The sequence below is a fragment of the Acanthaster planci genome, linkage group LG03 (assembly GCF_054643075.1).
Source record: "Acanthaster planci isolate LZ-2023a linkage group LG03, COTS_SCS, whole genome shotgun sequence".
Classification (NCBI taxonomy): Eukaryota; Metazoa; Echinodermata; class Asteroidea; order Valvatida; family Acanthasteridae; genus Acanthaster; species Acanthaster planci.
This window is the reverse complement of record NC_141779.1, coordinates 2,510,338-2,525,987: the sequence shown is the minus strand read 5'-3', so window position 1 is coordinate 2,525,987 and position 15,650 is coordinate 2,510,338. Positions and strand designations below refer to the sequence as shown.

Below are 15,650 nucleotides of genomic sequence, written 5' to 3'. Positions count from 1 at the left end.
GTTGACAGTAGTTCTAATTAGCAAGCTATTTATAGCTCTCAGCTAGTAATTTGTAACATGATTGTAAGCTCTAAACACTCTTGCACCACACAATGATCTTTTAACACCATTACCTACTTCCTGCATCAGATTCCAGGAAAGTTGACACAATGGCTTTTTGCACTGTATTTCATTGCATAAGTTTAAATTACGACACATTCAACAAAGTTCAACAAATGTCAAAACCTGAGATTTCACCAACAAATTCTAGCGTTAACATCAATTCATTGATCTGGTATGAGTTACACCACACAGATCAGAAAAGGGCAATTTACTAACTAATCATGTTTGCTGTGAGGCTCGTCAATGGCCAACTAACTTAGTGAGGATTTTACAAGAAATGCACATCTGTGTTTTATGGGATGGTAATATGCTGATTTGACTGTGAGAGAACTTTAAGATTTGCTGCCCAGTTCTGATGAAAACAAAACTTTTTATAAGTAGCAGTTGCGGCTACATGTAATGAACGTTTAATGGCAGCAGAATGAACAGGTGTTACATGTACAAATGCTGTGAACGCCCTTGTCCAAGATGCATGTAAAACCTTATCATGAGTAGCTAGGAGACTTTGTGTGAAATCAATTCTAAGTGCACTGCTATGCCACAACATTTGTTGTATACAGTTTACGCATGGTGCAAGGTTATGCAGGTTGTATATATCAGATGCAGGATTTCTAAAATCAATTCTTGGCAGTTTATATCACAACTGCAAAGTGTCTGTAACAAAAGGGGCCAGCTTCACACAAACTCTGACAGGTACAAATGGAAACATTCTGCATATCGGTCCCCCTCCCTAAAATGTTATAGCCCAATGGTTATCACAATGTAACTTAGCAAGCAAACGCTACTCAAATAGTTTCTATTTCGCATAAAGCCAAATTCCCGAACTGCAAGAAACATATCCTGAACTTGACAGGACAGTCATTACGAGTGGTCTTACATACCTCGGGAGGGTCCGTCAATAACTGGTGAAGTTCGGGTAGCTGAGGTACGATTGCCTTGAGAGTCCCACTCACACCATGAGCCAATCTCTCAGCATCTAAAGCAGTCATTTGTTCCTGTCCCTCGGGCCTAAAGAAAGACAATACCATGCTGGTAAGGGAGGAAGCAGAAGAATGAAGCTTGAAAAGACAGGTGAAATACCAGCAGGCCAACAAGAAATTGCTTCTTCAGTCTGCTTTTGCTATACATTCTTCCAAACTGCAAAACAAAATCTCAACATGCAATTCCTGTTTTTTCCTTCCCCTTTACCTTTTTTCCCTCCAAATTAATGAAAGTTTCATGTACCTGTAAGGTGAAATGCATTCCCATACCAATCAGTGACTCAAATACAACTGGGGACTGAAGAAGCAATTTGAACCTGTTTGTAAAGCAATGTGTGCACAGCATGTGATAAAACAAAAGGCTTTGTTTTTGCACATATATAAGGCATGAAATTAAAGACAGGAATCGATATCAATGGGTGCTAATGGAAATGAGAGCTAGAGCCATACAAATGTTAAGTCAGTGTGATGTCTGTCATTTTCCAAACCACTTGTGGTTTTTGTCTGACCAAAAGCAGAAATGATCGGACCATGGAGATAGTAAACACAAGGAGTAAGAACGAAGTCCCTACAGACCCTAATTTGATTAACCGCTCCGGTCTGCTCCATAGACAAAGTGTGGTTACCGGCCCCAGGGTTGAAGACCCTAGACATTCTTTGTACACAGTGATCGCCACCGCCAGGTTTCACTGCGGCATACTGGACTAAATACACGGTGGAAAACGTGCACGTAAGAAAATGCCCAGTTCTCTTCAGTCAGTGAGAAATCCCTGCAGATGCGCTCAAAAATTCCGAATCCGAGTTGGTTATTTGGCAAAAGTAGGACGTTTTTAAAGTCAGTTATGACATTTTGCGGTTCTGGTGGTAGAGAACAAATACCCAAAATATGAACTGTGATATTTATATCATAAGTCGCAATCCTAGTGGTTCCTACAGTTAAAAGAAGGTGGAAACATGCCACAGGAATACATTTGACAACGTGGCGAGGTTTCATGCGTGGTCAATAGTGGCCAATGACAGGAAGGACAACGAATCTTCCCATTTTTTGGTGTGTTTTTTTAATTTGCCTCCGGACCAGCTACATTCTTTCAGTTTTCTTGTGGCGTATTTTTGGAGACTTTGTGCTAGTAATTCTGTTTGTTTAGAGAGATGTTTTGGGATGTAAAGACGTAACCAGACTTTCATTATCATTGGAATATCAGAACAATCACTAACATTATCAAAATTTAAGTCTCCGTTGACGGTGGTTTCTGTCTCATGGCGGCCATGTTGAACCTGCGGAAGTGTTATGGACACGCATGTGCAGTACCCATAATCCTTTGCACATACAACTCCGAGCATTCCTTACAGCTCGCAAGCGGTGCGGAATTCGTTTTGTCCGTGCAGCACGTGCAGTGCTTGCGGTGGCCATCATTGACCATTTTGACCTCGATATGTGCTTACTCCTTGTGTATAATAGTTCCATGACCGGACAAAGTGTCCAAAGAAAATGTACATGTACAAGTCCTACCAACAAAAACTTCCCGGTGTTTTTGCTCTGGTTTGTCTCACAACACTGTGGCCCATCAAAAGCTGGTAAAGTTAGCATCAAACTGATCCTACTAGTATGTTTTCCCGACCATTTTGTGGGGCCAAATTTCATAAGCTTCATTATTGTTATCTATGGATGAATACTTGGGTGGATTTAAGCCAAGCGATGAGCTACATGAGACTTCAAAGATAACCAACAAGTTGGGAAGCTCACACAGCTCACACAGGTAACTGGAAGCCTAGTGAAATGAGATATTCACTACTATGCAACCTAAAGCCCAGTTCATACTTCACGCAAAAGCCAATGCAAAGCAAATTTCATGACATCAGCAACTGAAGTTCCATCGTGATGTGTGTGATTTCCCCCACAAATTCACTCCGCATTCTCTTCTCGCCTGAAGTATAAACCGGCCTTAACATTGCATCAATTCAGCCAATGTCATACTCTCAAGCATTTCAGTTCAATTCTACATGTAACTCTTCATGGCTGTTTCGGCTGAATATCACATATAATCTTGGGCTTATCTGTGCTAGCACATCTTTGCATTTGGATACTAATGTTAGCTGGGGGCAGGAGACAGGTTCCTTGACAGGATGTTCTCCATCATAAACCAATAGGTGTTCAAGTGCCACACCAAATTGGTCATTTCCTGCCCTCTTTCCACAGCCAATATCAAGCAATACAAAGTCATGAAAGGATAAGGAAGGAGGATGATGATTAGTAAACGCTTGCACCGGCTTAAGCCACAGCAACAATACAGCATTTGACACTTGACAGGTTTCAAAGTATCAGGTGATGTTTTGAACGTCTTGGTTTACTCTCCCTGATTCAGAGGAATACAAGTGTTTGAAACAACAACTATGGTTGGTATACTACGGACAGTACTGTTGGATGAGTGTGGATATGGAGTTTATTTTACATAAATAGAATTGTTCAAATCGTAAATGACAAATTTAGGTCAAACTGACATCATGCATGCAACAGGTGACAATGCTTGACAAAGCAGCAACCTTGCCTGAATACCACACACAAGTTCAAGCAATTCTGTTTACGACAGTACTGGTGTGTACACAACTACATGTACATCAGTTCCATGGGCACTCCTTAATTCATTATTCAAAGGAAAGGCCATCTCTGGCTAATAAGTCTATGCGAGGATTGTTGAGGGCGCTATGCAATCTAGTACCAAGAGCCTAGTGGTAAAGGGCACTTTTTGGAGTTGAAGTCAGTCCTTAATGTAAACAGTACACAGTATCATGTTAGCCATTTTCTGTTGTAGGGAAGGGATATAAGAAAGGAAACCAGAGGTCGTTTCACAACAGTGCATAGGATGATTAAGCTTCCTTTTGTACATGTACACACAGTATAATGCAGCCAAGGGAATTCTGTGTGTGGTTTAGATTTCATCAGAAAATTCCACACACTGACTCAGATCACCAGTTCACAGGGATTTCCCTGTCCAGGCAAGTCACTGCCATGCTGTGTACAACCTACAATACACTTCCTCACAGATAACCTTGAAATTTATTTTCCTTCCCACTGAAACACACAAAATTGTCAAATTTATGAATAATCCACAAAACTTTCTTCTTCATTTTGGTTTATCAACTTAAAAGTTAACACAAGAGAGTCTGTATTTGTGAACTTTTCCTGATTCAAACCATGGATTTTTAAAGTTTCAGTAAATTAGGCCGGCAATATTTCCTCCACTTCAGAAAGTTCTAAGGGGAAGAGGAACGGAGGAAAACAGCACACAATATGCTAATTTGATCTGACAAATCTGACTGCATTACCACAACAAAGCACATCAATCACGGCAAATGCAAATAATATTCAACTTGAACAATTCACCCACTGTTACATGCACATCAGAATGATCTGCTCACAACCAAATCGATAAATGTTGATAAAATAAATCAGGTGCACACACATAAAGGGTTACATGGAATCGCACAAAATCACAATCGCTGGTGCGTAATGAACATACCCTTGTTTTTTGAATTCCAAGAGAGCCAGGAGGACACAGACGCCATTCACTAGAGCAGATTTGGATTTCTTTCCATGAAACATGTGCTCCAGCAACTCGGCTACAGTTTCTTGCCTTCAAACACAAAGACAAAAAGATAACCAATTAGGAATCTCTTTGCTGCACACCACGAAGGGAAAGAACTTTGTCTAAAGCTATTTCCAACGCTCGGGATATTTTCTGATATGGTCCATTTTTCCTCCAAACTGAAGGGCCAAAATGAAGGGCCAAAACCTCGCACACTTTTGCATTTTTTTCCTGACATGTCATAAGCAAGATGCAGGACTGGGATATACGGTTATAACTTCCATATTCATAAACCACAAGCCAACATCTAGTCAGACAGAAAAAAAAATACTTTCCAAAGATCAACAAATTTTGAATAATATAACTGGCATATACACATCTGACGGCAAGTCTTCTAAGAGATCCGTAACATTTTAAGTTTTTGTTTTCTTTGACGAGACTAGCACAACAATAATTAAAGGGACTGATACAGTTGTGTAGTAGTCACGTCCAAATTTGTCATGGGACGTGTGAGCCTTGCAGGGGGCAGGGGAAGGGAGAGCTTTCCTGTAGGGTGGGGTCAGATGCTTCAGATTGGCTATTCATGGACAGCAACTAATAAGGTCAATGGCTCAGGATATTGTAAGTGGACTTCAAGGTTGACAAGAGCGTTCCTTGTAGTTATATTCTAATTGCTTAATCAAAGGGGTGAGGAAAGCCTTTCAAAGTCAGGAACACATTTAAACTGTTGACGAAGGAAGGCTGCTTGCAACTTGTAACAGTTCACAACCACATGAGAATGAAGTTACGTAGGTGGAACAAGTAATCAGGTGTGCTTCAAACATGAAAGCCCAACATCACCTTTCCATTATAGTTTAGTGACTCTTACTGATATTCAATAAGAAAACTTTTTCCAACAGTCAAATACAAACTGAATTTCTTATAAAGATGAAGAGCATAATGTAATTTTTACTGTAAACCCATGCACACTTGATTTACCAAAAATAAAATTACTAACTGATATTAAATATCGTATTCCATGTCCATGTAGACTATCATGCCAATGTGGAAATTCATAAAAACCACCACGGCCATGATCGGTCAGTAAGCAAGCCAGCATCTCACAAAATGAAGGATCTACTTACTTCTCTAATGTGGTGAGCAGTGGATCACTTTCAGCACACTCCTGTAGCTGTGACATGTGTTCCCTGGTGATACGCACGATATCACACAGAGTCTGTGCTGCATTGCTGTGTTTGTCATCCGTCTCTTCTGGATCAATCAGATCCACTAATCGCTGGATGAACTTCTGCTCGTTCAGCCACTGTCAATGACAAAATACAGCATACAATGTTTCTACATCTGACGTGTTCTCATCAACCGAGACTGACACATTTTATGTCTTCAACTCTCATCACAACAAAGTAAAAGGGACTAGAAAAATTACGCCGTTATATCCAGGAGTGGGTAAAAAAAAAAAAGAAGTGCAGAGAGAAAATTTAAGAATTGGGACTCTCAGGATTTGCCCTTGCTAGTATTTTGTTGTAAATATTCTTCCTGAGAATTGACTGCACTTGTAATTGGGCGTATGTCAAAATACTGATCATAGTGACCAAACTAAAGCTAATGAATGGATATACAATCCATTGTTTCCTGGAATCCTTACCTCAAGGAATTCCTGCCTGACCTCTCGGCTCTCTATGCACGTGATTAGCCTCAGGAGGAGATCCATGATGGCGGATGTGCCTAAATGATTCAGGAGAATGCTGATGGAGTTGTCTTTGCTTTTGAGGTGATCTATGACAACCTCCGGTCTCCGAACCAGGAGCGAGCCGATAGTTTTGCTGAAGAAGCTGGCTAGTAGTGGGTTGAGAGGAGGTTCGTGGTCTAGGAAACTCCACAGTGCATTCATTGCAGACTATAAGAAACAATCACAGCGAAACATGTTATTATTCACCATTTCCATTTCTACACACCATATGGTACATAGACCACTCTTATTTACCCTGCAATTTGTATGAGTGGCCAAAGTGTGCAGAAAACTCATTCTCCCGTTGGTTTTCAATTTTACGTCGCATTTGTTCAAAACGCAGATTTACTTTCAAAGGGTTGCATTTTCATTTGTTATACAGTAGTACGTGTATTATATTATGTGGTGTTTTGATAGGACGTGGGATTTCGGACACTTTGTAAGTTATTTTTATCCATTTATACTGACAACCAGCTGTAACTTTTGCAGCCACTAGTAGGAAAAGACACAAATGTAATGTCAAAAGAGCACACCGTATTTGCTACGACTAACAACCCTTGACTTTTGTTCAATCAAGGATGTACATGTAGACAGACTAACAGGAAACAAAGTCTATATCACTGGCATCAAAGCCCCACATTCTAGGAGACTCAGCACTCTGACAACACTTACTTCAGTCTCTGCCAGTTTATCACTGATTGCTCCTACTTCTGATGTCAGTAGCTCACAAGCCATGTTAGGATGCTTGTACTGTAGTTGCTCTTCTAATTCACCCGAGGGTTCTTTGGTGATGTAAGAAATCAACTCATCCATGACTTCCGTTCGGATGAGGCTAAAAGAAACAGGAAAAGGTGACCAAATTTGTTAAATTGGCTTGAACAATTCCTTTTTTACAAAGTACAAGGTATCTGGGAGGTAATTTTGATATCAACAATTCTTGACAACCAGCACTAAATTTAAGCATTTAAAAAAAAAAATGTTTAACATGTTGAAACTTCTACTTACAAACATGCAAAAATGCCCTTCATTACATAAACTTCTTTACTGCAACATTATACTGCTGGGTTTTTGTAACTCCGCAAGTGATAATATGATTTAAATAAATGAAAGTTATTAAGCTGTTAGAAGCACTGATGCAGCATACTCACAAGTCAATGAGTTTCTTGTTTTGAGCCTTGCATTCTTGAAGGATATCATCCTCATCAAGAAGTTCCATTAATGTCACATCCTGTAAATCCATTCCAAAGTCAGGATTATTCAACGGAACAAAGACACAGCTCAGAATATGTTGCCTTTCTGATTGTTATCATTTTTCAATGATATGGCCCACAGGAAACCAGCATAGAGTGTTATGGTTACTGGGAAACATCAGCTGAGTTAATACATCCTACACGACAGCCAGCACCAAATATGAACAATGGAAACACACTGGAAACATTCATATCAACGTTAATTTTAAAACATAATGACTAAACTTTCTGCACTGTTTGAACATTCCAGTCTTTTTTTCTTAATAATGCTCAAATTTCTAATGCATACTTTTTAGAATTTAATAATGTTACATTTTGAAACATATAACTTTGTCTAAAGGATTTTTTGGAAACCAGAATCAGGCACTGCAAGAATCGCGATCAGAGCAAATTAAATTTGGTCTTTATGTTAACTCAAGATACACTGGTGAATGCAGAGCATGTCTGTGGCACATCACAAGATTTTACTTGAGCCCCAAGGCAGACTTTGTAACAAACTACCGGTATATGTATAGAGCCAATGATTTTCTGTTTCAAAATCGGGCACTTTCCGTTTTGCAAAATCCCAAACTCCACTTCAGGAATTCAAATTCCGTTTCATACCTCAGTAAGCATAAAAAAGGAGAGCAAGTTATTAAACTTACTATGCTTAATACGTGGTTAATTCATGTGTCACTCCTTGTGGAAAAATCAGATTACATTTATGTACATGTACAGTGCAGTCATAGAGTAGGTTGTGCACGCAACAGCAGTTGATAACATGTTAATGTTGGACATTGAACCGCCATTTTTATTTGGCAGTGGTGCAACGAAATTTGGAAAATTAACATCAAATCTGGGCCTTTAAATGCATGTTTGTGAGTGAAACCTTTGCTCTTTGTCAAAGTCTTCCAAGTGCCTATTTAGCTATGGTACACCTATGGTACTAGGTTTCATTTAATTCAAGACAAATGCAATTTGTCTTCCATTTTACTGCCACGGTTTGATCGTTTTGCCGTGCGGTACTAGCCTTGTCTCAAGGCATTTATGCAAACTCACAGACTGAATTCCCCACGTAAGCAATAAGCATATGTGTGAGCATGAACCTGTTATGTACGATGATTTCATTGCGAGTACGGTGCACATGTGAACGGCCAAAGTGTGCACCCCGGCGCTGTATGTACATGTATTTCAAATATCGGTATCGGCTGACCCAACCATGTGCTGGAGTGGTGCAATGTAGTAAGTTTCCACCATAATTTGTTCGTTAACCCTAACCGTCCTCAATCCTTCACCTGTTGGAGGACTGAGGACTGTTAGGGTTAATTAAATAAGCAGGAAGGCATTTTTTTTTCAGTACCGTACAGAAAGTTTTCTTAACTTTTTAAGGCATGCTTACTGGAGAATTTAGCATTTCAAGCAATGGCTTCTATTTCAAGGTGTTGATTCCCCAAATTCCGTCTGTTTTCCGCAATCACGGAAAATCAGTGGTCTACGTGTATGTGTACATTGAAATGTAAGTGTTGGCAGCAGATGAAGCAGCTTAGTGGATTTCACTTGATTTAATCTGATTATCTGTAACTTACACAAATAAGCTCACTTTATTTGGAGGAGTGACTCATTTGTAGTTTACAGTTTTCTTTCATACTTTATCATTCAAAATGGAGACTGGAATAATCAAAACGTATTTCTGAATTTTATAAAAGAAAGTACATGTACTGATCAGCTTAACTAAGGATGTCTTATCACCAAGTTACAAATACAGTAACCTTCACTGACATCATGTTTGCACTTTGGCCAAACTAAACAGTTTGTAGTGTGTGTGTTCAAGTGGTTGATTCTGTGGCTTCTGATAGGGGGAACCATGAACTGCAGGTAGTTCTGCTACATGCTGAACTTTGTACAGAAATTTGATAACAGAAAGATTTGAAATTTGCATTTCGTAAACCAGTGTACAGTTGACACATGTCCGTAGGATGGGGATGATTCTGGCAAGTGTAAACTGTACAATTATGCCGTAATAAGGTCAAGCCCCCCCAACAGACACTTATGGATAAAAACAAACACAATTTATGATTATTTTTACTGAACTAATCACAGAAGAGGGCATCACAAAGCAAACATGAAACTTTCAACTTATGATATTTATGTATCTGCCACCACCAGACATCTCTGCTTACCATTCAGGCATCCATAAAAATATAAAGGTGACACTTTATACTCAAGCCAGAAATGCTATATTTGTCTTCACTTAAATATGTAAATCCAACTGAACAGGTGCAACACTGCATGACTTCACACAGAGGGCAAACATCCTGACATGTACAATGGATATACAGATGACATTAGCACAGATTGTTTCAACGATAAATCTTGAATAGAACTGCTTTCTGTATGTGCCAGTAATACTGTACTATGGGTGACTTTGGTAGAATAACTGGTCCATCAAGAACAGATCTACTGATCCAGTCAGTGATTAGTGCTTGACTGCAATGTACAGGTACTCAATTCCTGAATTGTGGCCTGAAACAAGTCTAAATACTGAAATGATTTCTTTTTACCAACAAGGGTAGTCAAGTTGATACAGAGGTACTAACTCTGTAATCCCTTTGAGGTCAATTGGATCAGGATTCAATTACTTGACAAAACACAGTAAGCTATAAAACCTTGACTGAGTTTTGAAGACTGAGCCACTAGAGACCACCACGACACTGAAATACAGTGGCTTCATTCAACTGGAAAAAGTACATGTATCTGTAACTTCTGCAACTTCCAGAAAAGTAACAAATTTTAGTTTTGATGTTTTCACTCACTCTGAATTTTCATTACAGGCCTCTCAAAAACAGGGTCCACACTGTCGGCCAAGGGATTTTTTTAGGGGGGGGTAATTTTTTGGGCTGATTGAATGGGGTATTTATTATACAACCTTAGTTATTTCCACTTGCCCTACAGAAGCTATAAAACATTAATCAATGTATGAATATTCGTCATCAATAATTCTTAAAAAGTAACGGAGAATTTACACCAACATGTGCTAGTCTAGTACAGTAAACTCCGTCCAAGTCGACATCGTACAACTCGGTAAATCGCTCAAGTCTCCCAATTAACTTTAATGCTTTTCCATTGGAACTTTTATTTCTAAGTCGGATTTTACAAGTCGTCATTTTGCATAAGTCGGCGTGTTACTCTTCGTCCGATTCCCACCAAAACAAACAAACAAACAAACACAACAAAGTCCTTTGTGTAAGTCGGTCTATGAAAAAAAATTCTGCATTGGCATTGACGTTTGCACTGCAGTTGGCAAGAAGAGTGTGTGAAAAGTCACATGGCAGAGTCTGTTCACTGGCATGGTCTATGATCGGTACATATTATGCGACCCAGCGCAGCGTTGTATGTCGATGCTGTCATGAACGGATTCCACACTGCCAGCACGTACACATTCAGACAATATCACATATACGTGCCATGTAACATACATTGTACATGGACGTTTCCTGCAAAAAATATGTGCATATAATATGGCCCAAGCATGAGATGTTACATTGCAAGTAATGTTGAGATAGAGTACAGCGTGGTGGCAACGCACGAAACTTGCTGAGTGGCACACAGGTTCCTACAGCCATAAACAGCAAGAATGGCATGGAATGGCCGGGAACCAGTGACCACCGCGACAACTCAAAGTATGTACATTTCCACACTTTGACACTCGGAAATATATGAAGCGATCAAAACTTCTGAAATACTTCAGCGAATGAATTAGTTCACTGGACTGGACTAGATTCTTGTTCATGTATATGTATTTTCTGCTTTCATATATTTCGAAGTATAGTACACGTATTTTCAGCGGTCCAGTGGAGTGCAAGCAGGCACCCCATTCACACTCAGCCTGATTGACTGCAGCACTTTACAAAATCCAATCCCATCTCAAGACTTCGGAGCATTGCAAACCATGTTGTTTTCATCGTGTCTATTCCTTCGTCCATGCTCGGACTACATGTAGATATTTTGAGCTTTGCAACTGAATCACTTACATGTAAATGTACATACATATACACATAGGTCATCATTTCATGTACATGTACATTGTAAATCGGCAAAATGACGACCTACAGTAGGAGTCGGCCTTCAAGTAAGTCATCAGTCACCAGTTCGAGGCAAAGCATGCCTATGGGGCGGGGTGCAAAGTGTGAATAGCAACAGTGTCTTTAGCCTGGGAAATTCAAATTGTTATGTGCGTGTACAATCAGACAACTCAGTGTACCAGGTTTTATCCAAATTTAATTCGCAATGGGTTCATTACGGTACAGTTTTCAGTTGAGGATATAGTGTCAGCTAGAATGTCCAACTCTAACAGAAAATACAAATTTTAAAAAATCACAAAATTGATGTCAATCATGATAAACATTAATAAGCCGAATTACATCATCGCCACTGCCATCCAGCAATCCAGCATGACCCAATCTGTACTGGATTTGATGACCTTTTGCAGAGAAGAAGAGACACATTTTAATTTCATTCAACTCAATTTAACTCCTCTGGTTCACACTTTCTTGTTAAACTCTTTCAAATTAAGGATGCGTACATAAATTAACAGTCCTTTTAGTGTTGAATGCAGATATTTCAAACATTACCTCTTTTTCTAGTAAGGTGTCCACTTGGGACGTAGTATGAACATCAAATTTCCAGAACATTGTGGATTGTGTTTAGAAATCTGTAAGGTGAATGAAAAAATAAGTTAGCATACATGTGTTAAAAGCATCCAATGTCAATTCAAACTATTAATTTTGTTTGGGCAATCTGGACTGGCTACTAATTAATTCTTCCCCGGCCCCATTATCACTAGGATTCATTAGACAATTAAGCATTTACAACCAGAGGTAGAGTTTGCCGAGTACCAGCATAGATGTAGATGTATGTAGGAATATGCATGAATCTGAACACTTTCGCCAAATGAACAACAGACAGCAACTCTATGATCTTTCCAAACTCAAGCCTCAGGGACACACATTGTGTATGTGTAGGCCCAACTGTTTCTCATCAGAATGAGCACAAAAGCCCCTTGTGTGTGCACATCATTGCTGAGTGACATCTCTCTTTCCGATGAGGATACTTGTGTGCGGAGTGCATATCAAATGTTTTACATGCTGACGTGTGTCTACATCCATTGAGCAAACTAGGTTCCACTACAAATTCATCACAACATGAAAAAGTGAGTTCACTTTCACTTCGTACCTTGGACAACTCGTACCTTGGACAACTCGTACCATCAATTCAAAATAACTGTACCAACTCTTACCTTTGCCGAGCCGTACCGTGAACAACTCGTACCTTCGCTTACAAGACAACTCGTACCTTCAGAGAAATCAGAGCTTGCTCAGAGCTTATTATTGTTGTAATTGGGTCATTCCATGAGGTTGGGGCACAATTTGTGATGGTGCCCATTGTTGCATGGGTTCCATAAAAATGAACAGCTATTTCCTTGCATGTGCATTCCAACTTATCTTGCAAGGCTGAATACAGAGGTGTGTGTTATTTTTACAGAGTAAATGACCCACTCTACAGGTCATGACAGGTGGTAAAAGTTACCCATGTAACAAGGACACCGTCACAAATTGTGCCCCAACCTCATGGAATGTCCCATTTAACTTGAACAATAATTTGATTTCTTAGTCATGTGTTCGTCACCTAATTTGCCGTTTTGGCTACAATGCCTTCCGTAAGTGCCGGTGGGGTGACATTAACCCTCCTATGCCGAAGTCACTTTTTGGGTCACTTGGTAAACACCTCTGTCCTGTTGTGCACTGCACCAACTGTCCCTCAAAGGAATATCAGATTGCACTTTTGTGCTGCCCAACAACTGTGCTTCACTGTTTCATGTGACATCATTGTGCAGTAAACCAAATGCAGTGAAGAGGACTGCACAAAAGACCCTGGGTCATTTTGTGCTGACAACCTACTGTGTACACACTGAACCTGTGCATGTTTGGGTTCCATATAGAAAACACATGCAAGAGAGTGACAGTGGGCACTTGTGCATATTAGTGCTGTAAAACCAAAGGAGGGTTAATGTGAGATGCGTCAACGTCGTACATGTGTATGTGTGGTCAGGCAACTGGCGCTCCTCAACATGACCAGCTGTCGTTGCATGCAATTAGGAATCTTCACCGTGCAATCCACCGTGATGATGGAGTGATGTCATGTTTTCATTTGTAAATGTCAATTGTAATTTGTCCCCCCCAAAAAAACATTTTAATAAGGAAGGCAACCACTCCCCCCAAATTTTAAAACAAGACCAGAAGCATTTCCAAAAGAAATCAAGACCTAACAAGTTTCATTAAGTACACCCGCATTAAGTCCAATATCGTTTTCCCAGGGCCATAAAAATAAATTGAAGTCCCCCCCCAAAAAAAACGAATGAAGGAAGTCAAGTTGGTAAACGGTCGGGTTGTTTGAAATCCGTCACATAAACTGACGGTGCAAACACTCGCAGCAGGCACTATGCCGAAAATCACGTTGGTGCTTGAGAATTCGAGATCTCTCCTGGAGATTTATGAAGATTTTCCTTGATGTTTGTCAAATCTGATCTTAAATATGCTGAAAAGGAAGAGCAAGAAATTTACAACCTAATTGCAAACATGAAGGTACATATATGAGTGGTCTTAACTCGAGGTATGAGTTGTCCAAGGTATGAGTTGCCTATGGTATGAGTCATCCAACGTACCAGTCGACTCGAAAGCCTTTCCTAATGTACATGTAACAGGTAAGAACATTTCACAAACACCAACTTAAAATTTGAAACTCCTTATTTATGTTATTCAATACATGTACATGTAAGTTTAACTTCAAGTCAAATAACATTCAAATGTTTGCTGTATGCGCACTAAACTGTCTTTAAAAAATTATGAAGTTATGATTTACTTTCAAAATCAGCCACAGATTCAAACTGATGACGAGTAAACTACATGTAGCTGATTTTCAAGACTGTGTTGGAGACTGAACAAATGTAAAAATTATTCAAACTATTTAGTCACCTGTCCTATTGCGTAATAAAGAAATCATTCATTGAAATAGACATGACTTATCAAATAACAGTGTTACGATGCTCACAGACCAACAAATTACAAGCATTTGACAATCACCAATCACACAGACTGATGACACAGAAATGCAAAACAATATTCATGACAGCTGGACAGGAGCTGACACTGGATTTCAAAATTCAAGCCCAAGTTAAGCCTAGACTTTGGCCCATCAAGTAATTGAAGTATCATGCCTATGTTTAGGCCTAGGCCTATATTTAATTGATAGCCTAGGTGTTAATGCTAACACTGGTGACAAAAGTATGATATGTTTCTCCTGGAATATCACAAACACTACCACATCTCTAGTCTACGCCGATCATCGGTCATGCCGGTATCAAACTGAATTCAACCTGACGACGATAAACGCCCTCCTCCTACATGTCCTACGCTATAGTTTACAGTCATATCGTCCGATACTTACTCCTTAACTGAAGATGGTATAGCCTATAATTTAATTCTCCACTCCCACGGAGGGAGATTCACTCTGGAAAGAAGGTAGTGATTCACTGAAATCTTGAAGACTGCTTGTTTGAACCTCTAGCCCATTACTCAAAAGATGATTAAACCGTGTTGTGCACAGACGAACGTGTACAATCCAACGGGAAACACCGCACACGTTACCGGTAATATGCCTCGGAGATTCCACGGTAAAATAAGACCTCGTACGCACTATAGTCACCTCTTGTGCTCTTTTATGCAATGTTCAATAATCATAGCTCTTATGTGTGTGGATAATAGAACTACGTCCCTTCAACTACGACATAAACACTCATACGTTTGATCATCAACGTTCGTCGAGCGCGAAAATTTCAACGTTCGCAACATCCAATATGGCGGTTGCGCTGCTGCAGTGATACGAGTGCGCAACCCATAATACTTTTCGTGTCACGTGATTAGGGTTTCAGCTCATGACGTCATCTAATTTGTTTCATTTCAATTTTTAA

General features: G+C 39.6%; 1 protein-coding gene across 4 annotated transcripts in view; it reads right to left on the bottom strand.

Moving 5' to 3' along the window:
* Nucleotides 1-15,563, bottom strand: part of LOC110985300 (serine/threonine-protein phosphatase 6 regulatory subunit 3-like) — a 34,562-nt gene extending 18,999 nt beyond the window's left edge. For 2 of the 4 annotated variants that reach the window (XM_022246243.2, XM_022246275.2), the window contains exons 1-8: nt 15,128-15,563; nt 12,256-12,335; nt 7,544-7,623; nt 7,068-7,227; nt 6,312-6,563; nt 5,791-5,969; nt 4,601-4,714; nt 984-1,131 (exon numbers count right to left, since the gene is read on the bottom strand). In XM_022246243.2, coding sequence (XP_022101935.2) covers nt 984-1,131; nt 4,601-4,714; nt 5,791-5,969; nt 6,312-6,563; nt 7,068-7,227; nt 7,544-7,623; nt 12,256-12,315 — 993 coding nt within the window. In that variant the 5' untranslated portion in view covers nt 12,316-12,335; nt 15,128-15,563. Of the gene's footprint in view, nt 1-983; nt 1,132-4,600; nt 4,715-5,790; nt 5,970-6,311; nt 6,564-7,067; nt 7,228-7,543; nt 7,624-12,255; nt 12,336-12,920; nt 12,977-15,127 lie in introns of all 4 variants that reach the window. The other 2 variants (XM_022246249.2, XM_022246266.2) reach the window with 2 other exon arrangements.
* Nucleotides 15,564-15,650: the final 87 nt, after the last annotated feature.